Consider the following 20,540-nt stretch of genomic DNA (forward strand, 5'->3'; position numbering starts at 1 on the left):
GAAGAAGAAGAAGAAGAAGAAGAAGAAGAAGAAGAAGAAGAGTTTGGATTTGATATCCTGCTTTATCACTACCTGAAGGAGTCTCAAAGTGGCTAACATTCTCCTTTCCCTTCCTCCCCCACAGCAAACACTCTGTGAGGTGAGTGGGGCTGAGAGACTTCAAAGAAGTGTGACTAGCCCAAGGTCACCCAGCAGCTGCATGTGGAGGAGCGGGGAAGCGAACCTGGTTCCCCAGATTACGAGTCCACCACTCTTAACCACTACACAACACTGGCTCTCACTGAAAGGGACGGCCTTGCTACCCTGCAGTTTGTACTACGAGTACCTCTGTACAAGGAAGTTCCAGTCAGCTACATTGGCCAACAATCATACCTGAGGATGTAATTCAGTCTAATCATACCTGAGGATGTGATTTCAGTCTAATGCATGGACTAGAGCACTTCAGTTTTTGCATTTCTATGAATTTTGAAATGTGGTTACCTCAAACAGACCAAAAGTGTTTCAGAAATACATGCTTTAGGGTAAAAATGCGTATTAGAATTTATAAATGGAACAAATACAATAGAAAACAATGCAAATTTTCATTTCCCCCCATTAATCACAGACAGATGTGGGAACAGCTCAGAAACGTCTTACGAATGAGCACAGGCCCAACACACATGGATCAGAAACAGCAATCCATACATTTCAGTCGGGGTGCCGACTCATGGCGGCTGAGCCCTTTTGCCCCCCCCCCCCGTGCCAAAAATCAGGGGGCGGAGGAGGCAGAGCGCAGAGCTGAGTATGGCACAACTTCAGTGGCCGACTCCTTCTCCTCCTGCTGCTACTGCAGAGGGTTCAAGCACCCCCTGCAGATGGCGGTAGCAGGAAGAGGAGGAGCTGTCGGCCACTGAAGCAGCACTGCCACTGCATTCGGTTCTACCCCTGCCTCCTCCCAATGTCCCAAAGTTGTGTATGCGATGTTGGTATACCACACACACAACATCGCCCTCCTCCCCCAATTGCCCTCACAAGCTGGCACATCTGATTCCAATTAATAGGTGTTGACAGACCTATCCTTGATGAGTTTGCCTCATCCTTTCTAAAAGCATCTCAGCTTTTAAATTGTGTGGTAGTTAATTCCATAAATTGCTCCTATATTACTGGTGCATCTTTTAGCACTGGTTTAAGGATTGCAACAAGGCAGTGCACATGAAGCCCTTGGAACAACTTGAAAGCTCTATACAAATGTTAAAGGCAATATCATTGCTATTTTGCATGGAAAAGAACTTATTCGAACCTCTTCTGCCGCTCATTTCCATTGCGTTCTAGCCAAATTCTAGAATTATTAGGGAAAGAGGGAGGAAGAAAACTTACTGCACCTTTCCCCCCCACACCACATAAAATTTTATGCCGTTCAATCATCCCCCTGTCCCGTTTTCTTTACAACAATGAAGAGCTGAGCACTCAAGCTTCTCCTTATTTTACTTGTATTTATTTCACAAAAATTGTATGCTGCTTAATTTTAAAGAAAATCTCTAAGTGGTTTCCTTGTAGGGAAGTGCTCACAACTCCTTGACCATTTTAATACTCTGCACCTTTTCCAATTCTATAATATCTGTTTTGAGACAACACAAGCAGAACTATGTGCAATATTCTAACAGCACGATCCTATGAATGTTCAATCCTATGAACGTTCAAGGGAAAGCAAGTCCAGTGCTGGGTTGGAAGAGCTTCTGGAACAATATCTATGTACCAGCTCTGTGCCCTGCCTGTTACTGGAAACTATGCCAGTCCTGACTATGTACTGTCCTGACTTTGTCTCTTGCCTGACCCTTTGTTGTGGACTCTGCTTGCTTAGCCTCTGACATTGGGCTGGCCCTGGATACTGTTTTGGTTGCTACCCCATTGGTGTTGCCACTGGCAAGTCCCCTGTTTCCTCAGGAGCCCAGTGAGAACAGGATAGGTACTCACAGCCTGTTCAGAGCAAACCCCATAGATCTTATAGGCTGAAACCTGGCCAGTGCTTTCTCAAAAGTTTTAACTGTGACGTCTGTAAAGATGAAACTTTCCTTTCCCTCCAAGCTCTCATCAACTGAGTTTCTCTCTAGGCTCAATAACGTGTTTTGACCATGGCAACATTTCCTTCTCCAGCCTTGACTAGGTAATATATCCAACAAACACACAGAAAAACATTCAACAAACATATTTCTCCACTGAGCAACCCATCCCTGTTTACTTCCACGGGCTCTTACTTTCTCCAGTGAATCAAAAACATACCATTCAAGCTCTCCTCAGAACTTTCATAATCTATCATGTCCTTGTTTACCATCTCTCCTACACTGGTGCCATGATGACGCTGCGGCCTGTGCCAAATATGACAGCATCTTCTAGCAAGCCCTACATTTCCTGCAAATATCCTGAAAATTCTGTTGCCTACCAAAAACAATGGCTCGCTCGTAGAGTAGGGGTGCTTACATCATGGTTTAGCATGCTCTCATTGTTTCCTATGCTTCTTTGTTGGCATTTGTCCTTTGCGTTTTCCTAAACTACAAGACACCTGGCTCGACAGTAGTACATGTGACAAGGATCTAGGGGCCTTAGTACACCATAAGCTTATCGTGAGTCAACAGCGTGATGCAGCAGCGGGAAAAAGCTAATGCTACTCTAGACTGCACCAACAAAAGCATAGTGTCCAGATCATGGGTAGGCAAACTAAGGCCTGGATCCAGCCCAATTGCCTCCTAAATCCGGCCCAGGGATGGTCTGGGAAGCATGTTTTTACATGAGTAGAAAGTGTCCTTTTATTTAAAATGCATCTCTGGGTTATTTGTGGGGCATAGGAATTTGTTCATTCCCCACCCCCAAAGATAGTCTGGCCCCCCACAAGGTCTGAGGGACAGTGGACCGGCCCCCTGATGAAAAAGTTCACTGACCCATGGTCCAGATCAAGAGAAGCAATAGTCCCACTCTATTCTGCCTTGGTCAGCCCCCACCTGGAGTACTGTATCCACTTCTGGGCGCCACAATTTAAGGAGGATATTGACAAGCTGGAACATGTGCAGAGAAGGGTGACCAAGAGGATCAAGGGTCTGGAAACCGAGCCTTATGAGGAACGGTTGAAGAAGTTGGGTATGTTAAGGTTGCATAAGCGGAGACCGAGAGGAGTTATGATAGCCATCTTCACATGGAAGAGGGAGCATGTTTTCTCCTGCTCTAGAGGCTAGGGTCTGAACCAATGAATTCAAGTTACAAGAAAGGAGATTCTGACTAAACATCAGGAAGAAATTTCTGACTGTAAGAGCTGTTCAACAGTGGAACAGTCTGCCTCCGGTGGTGGTGGACTCTCCTTCCTTCGGAGGTTTTAAGCAGAGATTGTATGGCCATCTGTCATGGATGCTTGAGTTGAGATTTCTGCATTGCATGAGGTTAGACTAGATAACTCTTGAGATCCCTTCCAACTCTACAATTCTATGATTCTGCAACATTTGAATCAGAGACCTTGTAGCATATAGTACCACCCATGTTTGCTACAGAAGAGACCATGTACAAATTATGAAAATTGAGCACATTTGCATACCTTTTCTTACTTCTGATAATTTATTTCATTTCTACACACCATTTGACTGCTAAATACACTGGGCCATATCTAACGCTGTATTTCTGCCGATGCAACAAACATCTGGGCGTGCAGTGGAACTTCCTCTTCTGTCTCCTCCAGCTGACAAAGTCAGCTCAGGAGCGTTGGGACCCCCCTGGGCAGATTTTAGTGAAGGGAGAGGAAATGGAAGCCCCATACTACCAGGGGAACTATGTGTGTGGACCATACAGCACATTCAACACTTAAGAGGGCCTCCCTTAGGGTTTAAACGAGATTGGACAGTGGCAAGCCCGTGTTTTAGCTCATTGCGCACCATCAAACATATACAGGCCTCCTTCAGATGTTCAGTTTATTGAACATTCTTCCTGCTTGCATAAAGCTTATGCGTAGGTTATACTATGCAGTCTTTATGGAGCATTGGTTTTGCAGGGTAGCTATACGACAATGAGCACTCGTCCCGATTTTCTTGCATGGTGTTTAGAGGTCTTCCCGTTAATTAGCTGATCATCCCTCAGTTTCCAATATATTTCCCCATGCCTTTCCTAACTACAAAAAGCCAGCTACATATATATTTGTATTGTTGTGCTAGGGTGAAAGAGTGTTTTAATTGTGCAAACCTAATTTTCCAGTAAGCACTTGAATAAAACCCACAAATGAGTGACATGCTGTGTGTGTGTGTGTGTGTGTGTGTGTGTGTGTTGACAGAGAGACAGAGAGACAGAGAGAGAGAGAGAGAGAGAGAGAGAGAGAGAGAGAGAGAGAGAGAGAGAGAGATTATATTTCATGGGAAAAGGAACAGGTGTGAGAGGGGTGCTGATCCCTTCCCTTGCCTGTTCTTTTCCACCCAGAACCTTCTCCCCCCAGCTGTTTTTCTCCTGGCCAGATCCTGAGACCAGTGTAAGCTACACAGGGAGAAAAGCAGCTACAGGCTGGTGGTGTACAGGAAAACATGCAGGCAGGGACGGATTTGCCACTCCCTTCCCACGTACCAGCCTCCTGCACTTTCGTTTACCACAAGCTGCATTTCAACACATGGACACTGGTGTTCCATTCAAAACTGCAGCAACTCTCTCTCTGTGTGTGTGTCTGTGTGTTTGTAAATATAAATCAATATTGGAACTATGAAAGCCATTTTACAGGGTGCATCATAGAATCATAGAATCATAGAGTTGGAAGAGACCACAAGGGCCATCGAGTCCAACCCCCTGCCAAGCAGGAAACACCATCAGAGCACTCCTGACATATGGTTGTCAAGCCTCTGCTTAAAGACCTCCAAAGAAGGAGACTCCACCACACTCCTTGGCAGCAAATTCCACTGTCAAACAGCTCTTACTGTCAGGAAGTTCTTCCTAATGTTTAGGTGGAATCTTCTTTCTTGTAGTTTGGATCCATTGCTCCGTGTCCGCTTCTCTGGAGCAGCAGAAAACAACCTTTCTCCCTCCTCTAACAACCTTTCTCCCTCCTGCATCATTGGACTGGTTGTCACCATAGCCATTCCTCAAAGAGAAAAACAAAGGGCTCAGAACTCACTTCCATCCCATTGCTGCCTCCAACGTTCCCACTCATAAACCATAATTTATTTCATCTCAGGGCTGCTGCTCCAGATGTCTTTTTTATTATGCGTTCATGATTATTTGTGCTCATGATGCTTTCGGGACAGTTACACACGATTCTGCTTTTACAGTACTATTTGTAGTTCCTGTAAGTTTTCACATTGCAAATGTTCTAGGCTTCTTCTATTTATTTATTTTTTGCGCCCCGCTTTCATTGCATCACCATGCAGAAGTCCTCCAGCAGTAACACAGTGACCCCGAGGAAGCATTGCGGAACAATTAAGAAAGCTGAACGCTGTGTGGACAGTCCAGTATAAATCTCCTGATAATACACTATCATTGTGTCCGTGTCATGTTGCAGAATACACCTGGGGGTGGGAACCTGTCCCGAGGGACTCTAAGTGTGCTGATCTCTTGTTTACTACACTGGGGGAAAAAGGACAGGGTGGATTGAAAGAGCTCCCAAACTCAGGCTAGTTTGGAAATGTGAAGCCTCTCTCTTTGCCTGCTGCTTCCTGAACACGAGCAGGTGCAGCAGGAGTGTAAGGCATGGCATTATAGACTGCCCTGTGCCCCTCCTCATTCACCCTTCGGCATCCGAAGACCTGCCAGAATTAAAAAAAAACTTTTTTAAAAAAATAAAAAATTTCAAAGCCAGTCTTAAATTCCTATAATCGCTAGTTAGAGCTCCTCACGCGCAGATCTAAGGGCATGAGCTCAGTGCTTGCAGTGCCCTGGGCAGATTTATAAGTTGCTTCTTCAGAAAGGGGAGGGCCGAGGTGGAGAGGGAGCTGCCAGACTAGGCTTGCTGTGTTCCACTGCCCTCCACAAAGCCAGGGGGTGGGAGCAGCTGCTTCGCTATGACCTGACCAAGCCAGTAATTCTGCAGAGCTCCAGAGCCTTTACAGCCACCTCAGTTCTCAGCCCCAGCACTGGCCAACCGTAGCTTTCCCAGCCCGAGGCTCCACCGCATTCTTCACCAGCACTGGGGTGCTCTGGGTTTTGCACCTAGATGCTCCCTCAGTGCTTTGCTTCCTTCACAGAGACTGGATGCTTTTTTCCTTAAGCTAGGAGCACTTCTTTCCCATTGAGCCAAAAATTAAAAATGATGACATCTTGCTGACATGATGTCTTTCATCTACAGCATCATGTGTGGCTAAGAAGATCCGCGAAAAGGCTTGTCTTCACAGAAATTTGAGCTGCTTAATTAACTTTGGTTTATAGTGAAACTCAGCATTTCTGTAGCACTTCTGAGAGTTTAAACCACTTTGTGTACATTCTATTGTAATCGTCACAACAACCCTGTAAGGTTAGAATCAACCCTGTTCAGGCATATAGATATAGATATAGATATAGATATAGATATAGATATATAGATATATAGATATAGATATAGATATAGATATAGATATAGATATAGATATAGATATAGATATATAGATATAGATATAGATATAGATATATAGATATAGATATAGATATAGATATAGATATAGATATAGATATAGATATAGATATAGATATAGATATATGTTGTCATATGGTTAATTATATTAGCCATATCATCATTCCCTGTCATTGGAGGCTCAGGTGGTCTCAGTGGCCAGGAGTACCTTTAGGAGAAACCTCAACAATGGAACCAGAACCCTTAGTCTACCCCGGGGATGAGAGGGAGCCTCTCCCCTTGGACATATGAACATTTCAGGACACCTCAGTAAAGGGGTCTGGATTGAAGTTTCATCTGAAGGTCCAGATGGAGGCTGATGGGCCAAAGGACCTGGGAGGGGTCACCTTAGTTGATCTGCATCTTGAGGGGACACTTAACCCTTTTGAGCTTGTTCAGCAGTTGGTTTGAATGATTCAGGACACATACCCAATGGCTATGCCAAAGCATACTGTCATTTGTAATCAATCAAGTTGTGGCCAAATTAATTCCAAGATCTTGTCATGTTGCTTTAGTTGCTACTACGTTAGTGCCCCTTTCTGCTTCCCAGAGCACACTGTGCATGTGTCCACCATGGAACCGATTACCTAGAGGGGTGGTGGGCTGTCCCTCACTAGAGATCTTTAGTCAGAGGCTCGTTCCATCATTTGCCAGGGATGCTCTTAAGTTTGGATTTCCTGTGCCGAGCAAGGAGTTGGATTAGACCAGGCATGTCCAAAGTCTGCCGGTCGATCTAATCCGGCCCCTGTGGCAGTATATGTCCTGTGATAAAATCCTTTAAAAAGCTCAGGAACTGCAATCCCAAGCTCAACAACTTCACACACGTTCACTTCATCAAATCTGGCCCTCTTTGAGAAAAGTTTGGGTACCCCTGGATTAGATGGTCTCAGTGGCGTAGTGTGGGTTGTCAGCACCCGGGGCAAGGCAAGTAATTTGCACCCCCTAATCCGTGGATTTGCGCCCCCTAACCCTAACCCCCAGATGTTGCGCACAGTGCGGCCGGCCCCCCCCCTGCACCCCCCACGCTACGCCACTGGATGGTCTACTACAAGACTCCTTCCGACTCTGTGAGTCTAAGATTCTGAATCCCATGCTTTCAACAGGAGGTTTAAGGGCACGTGCCTAGTGCAGGAGATTGCAATCCAATGCATACCTTACTTCAGATGCCTGTGGGAAACTCGCAAGCAGGACCCAAACACAGGAGGACTCTCTCCCCATCCCACAGCTGCCAGCAACACCACATTCAATTGTGACTTTAAAAATGCATGTTGCACGGCCACTCCTTCTACCAACCCCCCCACCCACAGTACCCTTCTGCAAACCAATGTGACTGCCCTTTCATCTTCCAGGGGATCAAGGGAACTCTCTGCTGCCAGAGACAAAATGCAAGGTGGCATTTGGTGTGGCGTGACCTGCATTATACCCTTTTTGTGCCTGTCTTTCCCTAAGATGCCTAACTGCCAGCTTTAGCATGATTAGGCTGAGTTCCAATGGAACATCATGGAACATGTGATTTTCTTTCTACTCACATGATGGCTTGGGGGTCTGATTGAACAGTCTTAGATCTTTCTGAATGCTAATCATGCTGTGGCAAGGCTAGATGAATGCGTTCATGTGATCCTGCCTATACAAGTACTAAATTTACAAACACACCATTTTAGCAATGGAATGGTATTACCTGATCTTGATTCTGCAAGGAATGAATGTGGGGAGAATGTCTAAACTCCTTGGCTAGGAGTCCTAACAGCAAAGCACTGACACATGTACACAACCATAGAAAGTGCTAATACCACCACTGTTCCAACACCACTCTCACAAAAAAATAGCACAAAATCTGGATTCCTAATTAATGCTGGAAACAAAGTCTTACGCAGAGCAGCAGAGGCACTCTTATTGGTCCATTATGGCTTCAGGACCAAGATGCACATACCAATTGAGCATTTTTTACAGCCTTTTCCAATTAAAATGTAAGGTCATCAATTGGGTTAGAATGGTTGAGCCACATGTCTAATCCTGGTTTTAGCCTATTTTAAATCTATGTTTATTTGTATTATTGTAATCAGATGCAATAGTTTTATTATTGCATTTTACTAATTGTTGCTGGTGTATTTTAGAGACTGTAAATCACTTTGTTGTATATGAGGCTTTTAAACAAACAACCAAACAAACAAACAAACAATCCCAATATTTAAGGGGCAGACCTTTACAAACTCAGATGGCCGTCTGATATCCTATTTCCTTGGTGAGGTGCCACATGGAAAGGACACTTAAAACCCAGGCCATCACAGAAATATGCTTGGGTATTCCTCTGAATAACATGACTTATGTATGCACACTTACTCCCAAGAAAATGTGCATATTAGGATTGCAGCTGTAATGCAAGTTCTGGAAAGAACATTATTGCTAAAAGAGGAACGTTGAGCCACATTCCTGGAATAAAATGGAAACTGACTGAAATGGAGAGCAATTAGAATTGGTAAGGCATGTTTCACAGATATCCTAATTGTTTTGGTGTGCTAAACCCTAGCATGATGCCATCCATGGTCGATGGGCTAAAAGGCAAGCGATGAAGGCATTATCACTTGAGTGTAGTGAGAATATTTTTGCCCCACCCTATGAAGGAATGAACACTGCTCAGTGCTATGCTGCGTCTACCCCATAACCAACACCGGGGTTAGAGATGACAGCTTCCTGGCAATTTCTTGTGCCAAATTCCTGTCATAGTTTGGTCCCAGTCTGTCCCTCACTTCCAGTGCTGGGCAGTGGAGGGGCAAGTGAAAAGGTCAGAGCAAGGCCAAGCCCAAACTAACAGGCTCGTCTTGGGCGGAAGGTGCAAGTCGGTGCTATTTGCATTAGTGATCCTCCATACTGGAAGCAGAAACAGTAGAGAGAAGGGTGGCACTTGGGTTTCAGATTTGCAGGTGGGCTGCGAAATTCCAGAGACCCACAAAGAATGTCAAAGCCATTGGAAAGCGCCTTCTCAACTGAATTCCTCTTGGAATTGCAGCGGAGTGAAGAGCCCACCCTGTTTCAGATGGGCAAGAAAGCCGATGGGGACCAATTTTCACAGCTGCCCAGAGGGAGGCAGAGCAGGCAAGTGGAGAAAGTCTGCTGCTTCTTACTGTTATTTTTTTCACATTTGCCAAGTTGATGGGTAAGTGGCAATGGTGCTGAGGGGAAGCAACAGGAAGGGTTAGGGACTGGCACTAGGGCCCTGAGGCCTTAAGATACTGAGTTCTGTGCCTTCCTCACCCCCAACACCAGCAACAGGACAGGTGAGCGAGTAAGGAGGGTCAATGATGTATTCAGTTCACTGGAACTTAATATAAAAAGAGCTGGGGGCATTCACAGTACTGTGAGTTTCCTATTTATATTAGGAACTTGCCCTATACCAAGGCAGACCATTGGCCCACCTAGTCCAGTACTGTCTACTCTGATTGGCAGCAGCACAATCAGGGGACATTCCCGGCCCTACCTGGAGCTGCCAGGAAGTAAACCTGGAACCTTTCACATACAAAGCATCAAAAGAAGATGCTCTGAGCAAATGGCATTTGCCTTCTGTTTAATGGCCTTATTGTGCCCAACATTACTGCCTATGCTCTTTTTGCTCAATTACCAAGAAAGCTTATAATAATAACTTGGAGGAACTGGGCATTTAGATGCTGGAAACCAGCAACTGTATAAATAAGACACATTTATAAAGCAGTTCGTACAAATCTATAAGCCAGACAAATCCATAAACCAGTGTAACTATTCTTCATGAATTCTTGTTGATCTGCTCCATCGGTAGGGGTTGCTCTGCTGATTCACGCTGCAGAGTTCTAGTCCAAGGGGATAAAACTTGAGCAATGAGATCCACATGTGTCTAATCACATTTAGATTGGAGTTCCCAATCAAGTTTAAACTGGGATGCTCCTGACAGCCTGAGGTGCAGGGCTTGGGAGGGAGGGAGGAATCTATAGCACCAAGAGGCACTTGGTGCTGAGAAAGACTCACACTTACAATTACCAGTTACAAGCAACACCTCTGAGTTTGAAATATCCATGTACATGATGGGATCCATCCACTCTTTGGAAAATGCGACAAACTCTAAGTGCACAGGAGGACAGGAAAAAGAAGCAGATAGCAAACACCTGAAAAACCTTTCTATTTGAAGGATGACCTTGGGAGAATCTATACTTTATAGTGCAAGGATGCGTACTACAAAGAGCTGTCAATGGCGCCACCACATGCCCAAACTAGGCAAGTGCCTACAAGAGGGATACGTTGCAAAATGATTACTTTGCGACCCATCCTGCTGAACTCTTGAAAAGCTTTGCTCAGAAATAGGGTTAGATCAGTGTAAAGCAACAAACATTTCCAGATGCAGCAAATTTTGATGTATCCTTCTGGGTCAGGGAAAAGGAGGCTGAAATATCCCTGGAAAAGGAAAATTCCTATACATATTTGTATCCCAGATGTTGCAACCTTCATGAGTACTGTTCCTTTAGCTATTACAGCCAGGAATATGTTCTTTGTGATCTTGCAATCGTGCTAGAACTGTTACAAAACTCAGTAATAGCTAAGAGGCAAATTGTACATTAGTATGTGCAACAATGCCACAACACATTTTAAAAGCTAAACCTCTTTAGGATGGAATTTAGACCAAAAGAGAAGGAGGCAATGCTTAACTCTTTCCCCACTCACTCTTTGTTTACTCCAAATTTTCCCCAAAGGTTTTTGCCTCACATGATTTTGAATGCATGTTTACCATTCTCCCTTGCACAGTTTAGCTCTGAGTTTATGGATGTTGATGAGGCAAACTGGGCCCAGACACCTGATGCATCTTTTACATTCCTGTTCTTGTGTCTAGATTTTGTGGGTTCTCCTATAAATGGTTTATGTGTGCATAATCTAGCCTGGGTGTAGGAAGGTGATTGTGATGACCTGGTGGCCAACAAATGGGGCATTTGTCACTGGTCTTAATTTCTAGCTGTGTGATAGTCAAGCTCTGCAGTAAGGCAGTGGGACAGCAATAGCAGCTGCTGCTGCTGCGGTTCAAGCAGCTTCAGGGCAACAGGACGGAAGGGTGAAAGTGAAGATCTGGTCAAATCTAGCATTAAGAGATTTCTCCTGGGTTTTAAAGGCAGGATGTGTGAGGATGAATTTAAAAGGCAAATTGAGTCCCCTAACAGCACTTCTCAGATAGCATCCTAGGATCAATGACATGATGAGCTGCTCAAGCAGACCACTCTGACCTAGATATAACACCCGATGGAGGCTGGGGCATCATGTGTTGGAGTGTGCTGTGCAAAAAACAACACACTGGTCCAGAAAAAATTCTGGTGCATCTCAAAGGAGACCATCTCCTGGTCATGGGGATGCACGATATGGGATAGCTCAAAGGGATAGCTACATAGGCACATACACTTAAGTTCTTTATTCAGGCTGTGTCAAACAGCCAACTAGGAACCAACTTTCCCCTCATTAATCCACTGATCAGTAAGCCTCCTTGTGAAGGACAGCTCATGAGACTCTTGGCAAAAGATTGCTGCACTGCGAGGGGTTGGGCTAGATGACCCTCGTGGTCCTGCCCAACTCTGCAATTCTACGAATGTAAGATTTCAGGTGGCATTCAACTAAATTTTACCAGAGTAGACCCATTGAAATCAATGGACATGGCCAAGTTAGGTCCATTGATTTCAGTGGCTCCACTGAGTAAAACTTAGTTGAATGCCACCCTTGAACTCCTGAGCTGCAGCTACCGATCCCGCCAAATCCATCTGCTGAGTGCCTCTGGGTGTGAAGTGCGACGCGAGGCCAATATCCTAAGGGGTACCATGGGTGCGTGCGGCAGGGCCGTCTTCAGCTGATGCAGCGCTGGGGTGCAAATATCCACCCAGCACCCCCAAATTACCACGGATAGTGTTGGGATGGCCGTAGCTGCGCACTGCCAGCCATCCGGGGGGGTGCAACTCTCCCCCATGCCGCTGCAGGAGAGCGATCCTTGCATTAGCTTGGGAGTGAAGTTGTGTCCCTCCCAAGCCTCCTCGGGAGGAGAGCAATCCCCGCAGAGGCTAGGAAAAGAAGTTGCACGTCCATCAGCCATTTGGTTGGCAGGGCGCAGCTTCCATCCTAAGCTTCTGCGGGAATCGCTGTCCTTCCGAGGCTTGGGAGGGAAGCTGCACTCCTGCCAGCCTTATCGTTGACGGGGCGCAGCTGGCGTGTGTGCAGGGAAAGGGGAGGCCGCCGGCAAAGCCACGCAGCTCCCCCACTTCCTGGGGCGCCCCTAAGAGGCCAGCACCCTGGCGCGACGCCCCACTAAGCCCTATGGAAAAGATGGCTCTGGTGTGTGGTTTACTCCAGCAAGTTCCCTTGTGTGCCACGCTTCCCAATTAGCTAGGATAGCATCCCTCTGAAATGGTGGTATCTTTCTTTCCCAACTGACTCATTCCAGGGGGTCCAACAGAGTATTGCTACTTATAGGCATCTCCCACTATCACTCCTGAGGCACTAGGAAAATGGACGTTAGAGCATCTTGGCTTGCTGTGAACGTATATCTTGGCTGGGTCCAGGATTTTCCTTTATAGAAGTCCACGCGCACTTTCCAAAGCGTTTAGGAGACATGCACAGCAGGTGAGTTATTGCACTCAAGGAAGTCGGAAAACCAGAACTCAAAGTTGAGTCATCTGCCAGTTTCTCCGCTCTAAGCACTAGGAAATACTGCCCAATATAGCACTGCTTAGTGGGGATGAGCAAACGTCAGCCCTCTTTGCCGGGTATGCCATGTACGTAATTCTTTTCAACAGCCAGGCAACCCTCACAAACTTCCAACATTCTCTCCTTGTATGAAAAGCAATGCCAGGTTCTCTGCATCCCATCATTGCTTCTACCGTGCAGGACAGTTTTGCGCTCGTTAAACTTTCTGTGCCCAAATAGACAAAGTGTCTTTTACGAGCAGCCTTCCAGCTCCTCTCGTTCAAAGCGAGAGCGCCCGTCCAGCCCTGAGAGGCAAGGAAAAGAGGCGTGCAGAAAGGCAGCCCCCAGAATTTCCAAGCCATCCTCCAGTCACCGATCCATGAGCAAGCAAACAAACAACTCTCCCGAGAGAAGACGCGAAACTTCTCAAATGCTGCTTGGAAGCCAATCAGCAAATCTCCTTTACCTTGACTCGTTCAGGTTCACCGTACCGGGCAGAGCTGGAAAATGTTTCCCAAAGCTTATTGAACTTCCCAATTCGCTGGGAACTTCAAGCCGGATCCTGACGGTTCCAGAGCCTAAGTCAGCGTTGCCTCTTGAAATGTTTGAAAGACGGATCCCATAGCAGTTTGCAGTAATTACTCAGTATAAATACTCCATTATGCTCCCAAACAATCAGAATCAGCCCAGCAAACAAGCTCTGTCTCCTCTGATCCGTAGCAATCAAGAAGTAAAGCATGCAGAACATCACAATATAAACAGGCTTTGCAGAGGACCACAAGGGGAGTGGGCAGGAGGAGGAGGGGGTGTTAGAGAAAATCGGTTCTTGTCATAATAACTGCCTGCTTTTATTATTTAAAAAAAGTTATTATTTGTTCTAATTTGCAAGTGGAAACTTTTATTTCAGCAAAATGTGGCCTTGAAGACACCCAGCAGACAATTCAGTGCTCCCCTGCGCACTTTCTACCAAGGAGAGAGAGTAAACCTCAAGGTGTGACAGTTTTGTACTTACAGGTAGGCTGTGAAGGGACTCAAGCCCCCCGGCACGGAAGAGAGAGCCAGCTCCGAGCAGTCCACTGACAGCATGATGCCATCTTCCTCGCAGTGGCACAGCGGAGGGCACGAGGAGGGCGCAGCGCCTGGTTCCAGAGACGCGATCTGGAGGGCGCCTGGAAGAGACAGGAGAAGCCACACGCAGGGCGACAGCTGCTCCATCCTGACTCCCGCGGCAGCAAGCATTCTGTGGGCTGCTGCTGCTTCTCCTCCTTCACCAACACTGCCTCTCTCTGTGCGTCTCTCTCTCTGAGCTCTGCTCTGCTCAGCGCGTGGAGGGAACCGACCCAACACCTCACAGGCAGGAGGAGCACCTTCTGAATCTCCTGCGCTCCTCCTTGGCGCAGCAAAGATGCAGGCAGAGAAGGGAAGGCATTGTTGAATGATCTCGGTTATTGGGTTTCACACGGGCTGGGCTGGGCTGGGCAGGGAGCGAGAGGCTCACATGGGAGGAGTTAAAGGGGAACTTTCTCCGCACTCCCTCCTTCAGGGCTGGCAGGAATTTCATTCAAAAGGAAAGGGGAAAGACCTGTTAGCAGCTCAGGAATTTGTCTGGAAACGTGTGTTTTTTTAGAGAGAGAGAGAAAGAAGAAGAAGAGGAAGAAGAGAGATACTGACAGAGCCTAAAACCTCATCAGACAACAGATGCTGGGGGATTTGTGTTTGTGCCCCCCCCCCGTGGACCCTAAGTTGGCCAAGGGCACTGGAGGACACTGTCCATTTGCCAGTGTTGAATTAAGATTCAGTCGCCAGTCCAGAAGAAGGGACTCTTCCTTCGTCTTAAGCTGCAAAATATCTTGGGTTCTAGCCCACAAAAGAATCTTTCCCTGTAAATGTATTCCTCTTTCAGGTGCCAAGAGACTCTTGATTGTTCTCCCTATTATAGGGTCATGGTTGTCTGTTAAAGGTGAGTCAGCTGAATCACATCCTGCCCTTATAATGAGAAGTCAGGGTGGGAGGATTTTCTGGCTTAGAAAATGGTGCAACGAACTGATTTCAAACTTAACTGTGTAGAAGAGTTAAGTCTGAGAGTCATCCATACCAAATTTGGGCATAGGAAACAAATTATTTTGAATTAAACAGAGGATAAGTGACTTTGCGAAGTTGATGGGTAGTGTTTTTGTTTTTTTCATCCATAGACCTGGCTAGAGTAATTATTAGGGAAATATCCATCCATTTATACTGCACTTTTTGGGAAATGTTTTTTTGAATTAGGTCAAGGTGCACACCTTGCACATGCCATTACCATTACCCACAAGTTTTGGGGGATGTTTGTAGTTTTGTTTTGGTTTTTTAATTAAAAGGGCATTTTGTAGCCAGTGTTATTCAATGGGAGTTCATAAGGATGCCCCCTGCACATGCTCAGTAGGAACCTGTTGTGAGAGAAGGTTGTAGATGTGATGTTGAATGGACTGTGAATGCAAAGAAGGCTGGCTGGAATATGGCCATCAGGCTCTATACATGTTACTGGTTTGAGCACATCTATGTCACTTTCACCCCTCAATTTGGATCAAAACTGGTTCGGGGGAAGATGCATCAAAATGCAGTCTTTCGTAAGAAACATCAGGATAGATGTAAAATGTGGCTAACCCGTGTACACCACTTCTTGAACCAGTAGTGAGAGTGTCCTGGGTGCAGGGTAAATGGGAGTGTTTACACAAAGTTTGTGACTGTATGACAGGCAGAAAAGGATGCAAGGGAAGATGAGGAGAGAGATATGAAAGTACTCATAGACCCAAGGCTCACCATAAACAGTTCAGGTAAAGTAGGAGGTTAGAAGTTAAAGGAGACAAGGAGATGAAATCACAGGAGATGAGTAAACATAGTTTGAGAGCAATGGGGGAGGTAGAAATATTTCAGAGGTACATAGTAGCTGGATTTCTGATAAGCACATGAAAGCCTTCAGGGGGAAAAGAGATTTAGGAGACTTGTGTGTGCACTTTTTCCTTCTGAATTCTCCCATTTTCTTTTGTGAACCTCAAGGTTGGCTTGCCAATTAACCTAAAGAAAACACCATCCTGGCCTGCCCCTGCCCCTTTAACAGTACAATGTGCAAATGTGAATGTAGGGCATATTAAGCTAAATTAGCCACTTAGCTTGCATATAAATCTCTGCTCTTTCAAATGGCGTGTAATTTCTTATTAATGATACTATTTCTTTCTTTTTTGTTCAGCCAAAAAGACTCCCCAGAGTGGCTTACATGCAGTCAATTACAACAAGATAGTGCCTGCCTGCAGGCTTGCAATCTAAAAGGTACAACACACAAGGAAAAGAGGAGGGAAGAAGAACAAGCTAACACAGACACCAAGTCTTAAATAGTAGCTCTTATAAAGTCCAGCTGGAAATAGTTTGGGGCATGAGATGATGGAGCTGATTTTTCATTGAGTTTCTCATTTTCAATTTCAAATTTGCCTGCTGAGACAGTTGCTAGCGTAGCCTTCTCTAAACATACTACAATTACATTTACAATTAACCAAAAACAAATGAGCAAAGAAACAAAACAACCTTTCAGTTTGACCTGTTGTGTTACGGGGTTCTTATGTTCACTCAAGCTACAAAATGAAGGCAAATCACAGCTGTTAGGGCCATGCAATTAATAGACATCTTATTTAGGCAATATTGATAGGATATGGCATTATTTCCTGTTATTAATTCAAGCTTCCGTGCTTCCTAGGAGCTGGATGGCTGTAAGTGGCAGAGCTAAGTCCCAGATTCCTCTGTTCAGCTAAAGCTACCATCCCACAATACAACCACCCACATAGAGTGATAGATATCCGTATTGCCTAAATAAAGGTCACACCCTTAACAGAGGCAATAAGAGCTATAATTTCCTGGCATTCTTGGGGAAACATGGAAAGTACATTCACAATTAATTTGTTAAATAAGTAAAGCATAGACTATAGCACTGGCACTTCAAATGCATCACATCTTTAGAGCTACAATGTCATATACAGAGCCTGATGAAGTTCAGCTAGATAGAAACATAGAATTATAGAGTTGGAAGGGACCTTAAGGGTCATCTAGTCCAGCCTCCTACATTGCAGGAATCTCACCCATAGTCATCCTTGGGTGAGCTTGAACCACCAAGCTTCTGAACCATTGTGTCCATAAGTTTCCTTCACTCTCGATCCAGGGAAGAGAAAGTTTAAAGACGTGCAGGGCAGATTCGAGGGTAAACCATACGCGGAATGAGTCTGCCCCTGCGGCTTGATGGAGGTAGAAACTGTCTCTCATGCCTTGTTACGCTGCCATTTCTACGGGGATATTTATTACCCCTGCTATGCAAAAATCTCCAAATGAATCCGAACTTCAGTGTCTAAAATCCCTGGTAGAGGACAAGGATCCTGAGATCACGTTAAGGGTAGCCAAATTCTGTGTGATTGCCATAAAACTTAGGGGACAAGTTGTGCTATCATAATGATTAAGGCCTTAAATGATAATTTTAGGTTATATGTTAGTGACTAAGTTTTAATTTATATATTTTTAACTGTTGCTATATCAGTAGTGTCCTTGTTATACCTAATTGCAAATTCAAATGTATCCCTATCGTGTTTTATGACTTCCTTGATATTGTATGTAGGCTGGAACTGGTCTGTGACCGAAATAAAAAAATCAATTCAATTCAATAGACAGATAGACCTTTTTGGTTGCTGGCATCCATCTGTCTTGAGAGACAATGGAGTGTGCCTCTGAGGGTGAAGTCAAACTGCTGCATTAGCACCACCAAAGTGACCTTGCTGCGGTACAAGCCTGAGCAATGTATATGGCGGTCCAAAGGAAAGCAGAGTAATACGTTTGGCACCAGCTTGGCTGCAAGAGTTGTCGGAAGGAGGCTATTCCTTAGCCTTTTATTATCCCAAAAATATCCCGCTGCAGTTTTCCTTCTCCTCGATGGGCTACCTTCCCAGGTGGACAGACCCCATCTGCCCCACACTTCCCTCTTACAGCACGCACAGAAACCGCCTTCATGACTGTCGGACCCACTACTGGGCTCATCCATTTCATCCGCCGGAGCCTGTCTTCACATGCGGGGGAAGTCCCTAACTCACGGAGGGTTTGAGACCTTGATAATTTGATTTTCAAACACTGGGGTGGATGATAGAAAGGTATTCTAAGCAAATAACCAGCACCAGACAACAGTTTATCTCTAAACAGTTAAGAAACTATGAATAAGAAGCAGCTTGAACAATCAGTTAATCAGAGAAGCTAACCTTGGATTCTCCAGATCACCTTTCACCATAGGTAATGCAGGCTGTGGCTCCAAAAACTGGACGACCACAGGATCCTCACCTAAGTTGAACAAATAACTCATCCTGATAGCCAGAGATTTATTTTGTATATTTTACCAGAAGTAAATATACACTGGTGGTATCTGGAATAGCAATGCTTGGAAAATCCATTCGTTCCCATTTTTTTCCAGCAGACAGCATCATCATCATCATCATCATCATCATCATCATCATCTTCAATTATACCCCACCCATCTGGCTGGGTTTCCCCAGCCACTCTGGGCGGCTCACAGCATATATCAGTACATACTAAAACATCAAACATTACAAGCTTCCCGATACAGGGCTGCCTTAAGCCCTGTATGGTAATTTTTCAATTTTATCATGTTGATTTATTCTCTGTATAGTTTAGTTGTATGTTCATGACTCAGAAATGCTAATAATTAAGTGATATATAAACAGTGCTTTTTCTAGGGGGATGCAGGGGGATGCCTACCCCTAAACATTTTGTGAATCTTAAGTTTGGCCTCATTGAGGGGCAGCATTTCAATAAGAGTAGGAAAATGAGAGCACCCCTAAACATTTTTTAAAGAAAAAAACACTGTATATAAATGTCTTAAATAAATAAATCCAATACATACTGGCATAATACACACCTCCTAGAATAATGTCCAGATTGGAAAGCAGCTAATTTTCAGATTTTGTACATCTCCAAATGTTACAATGCTGTTCTCAGCTCAAAAATAAGTAACAACATGTTTTTAAAACTGCATATTTAGATATAAAATGTGCTTAGAAACGTTTGCTTTGGGGGGAGATGAATTTAGAATAGTGCATGTGATAAGGAAATACATATTTAACTACTAATTTTCATACAGATTTTTTTTTTATAATTTATTTATGCCAGAAATGAGAGGGGACAAATTCATGAAAGAATGGATGTGATGTTGAGATGGGCTGGAAGTAGACTGATCCATCCATCTCTATTCTGATAATCCAAGTCGCACTGGACTTGCTGTCAGATGTCAGATTTATATCAGTTTTGCACCACTTTAACTCTCATTAATAACTCTGGAATAACTCTACTATTCCAAAGACTCTTGGAATAGTGGTTTGGTAAAGGATGAAGTATGGAGAATTCTCCATAGTTCCCTAGTTAGCCTATCACAGAACCACACAGCCCAGGGTTCCATTGCAGCCTATGCAAATGTCATGCGTATGTCTGATTAGTGACCTGAAACAGAGGAGGAATCCATTTTAAACAGATTAATACATGAAATATAGTGGCTTCAGTCAGATCAAACGTCACTCATATAAGATCACCACTTGCCTTGACAAACTACTGATGTCTGAGCCACCAATGCATTGTATTTTTTAAAAAGACTAATTACATGCAAAATTATACCCCCAAATGTGTATATTATATGTAGAATATATGTAAAAGTATAATATAGACTTTAAAGATTCATGTGGTACTATGCTTTATAATTATTATTACACAAGTATTTGTATACACTTACATTCACTGCTGTATGTATCTGGTTACTTTAGGAAACCTAGAGCAGTGTTTTTCAACCACTGTTCCGCGGCACACTAGTGTGCCGCGAGATGTTGCCTGGTGTGCCGTGGGAAAAATTGAAAAATTCGAAAGATTTAAAAATAAAGTATTTTATAATTTTTCACATTTCTGTTTACTTACTATTTCATAATAAAGTAATTATAAAATACTTTCTTTGTGTTTATTTGATTCCTATTCAAGAGAATTACTTTATATATAGTCAATATAGGCACAGAGTTAAATTTTTTAACATTTTCTAATGGTGGTGTGACTCGTGATTTTTTTTCATGAAACAAGTGTGCCTTTGCCGAAAAAAGGTTGAAAAACACTGACCTAGAGTACCGTATATATGTGAGAATTGTTAATCTTTGGAAGAGTAACTGTAAACAAAAGTGCTTGCTTCTCATTGAGACCAAGGGATGAGGCAGGAACTAGAAAAATATTC

The 20,540-nt window shown here is 44.3% G+C and overlaps 1 protein-coding gene across 1 annotated transcript in view; it reads right to left on the bottom strand.

Moving 5' to 3' along the window:
- The window catches only part of LGR6 (leucine rich repeat containing G protein-coupled receptor 6), a 142,889-nt gene extending 128,184 nt beyond the window's left edge, over positions 1-14,705 (bottom strand). Inside the window, exon 1 of the mRNA XM_081194693.1 lies at positions 14,268-14,705. Within this exon, the coding sequence (XP_081050819.1) occupies positions 14,268-14,494 (227 nt within the window). The 5' untranslated portion in view covers positions 14,495-14,705. The remainder of the gene's footprint in view (positions 1-14,267) is intronic.
- Between the last annotated feature and the right edge of the window lie 5,835 nt (positions 14,706-20,540).

This window comes from Podarcis bocagei (genome assembly GCF_964188305.1).
Source record: "Podarcis bocagei genome assembly, chromosome: 5".
Classification (NCBI taxonomy): domain Eukaryota; kingdom Metazoa; phylum Chordata; class Lepidosauria; order Squamata; family Lacertidae; genus Podarcis; species Podarcis bocagei.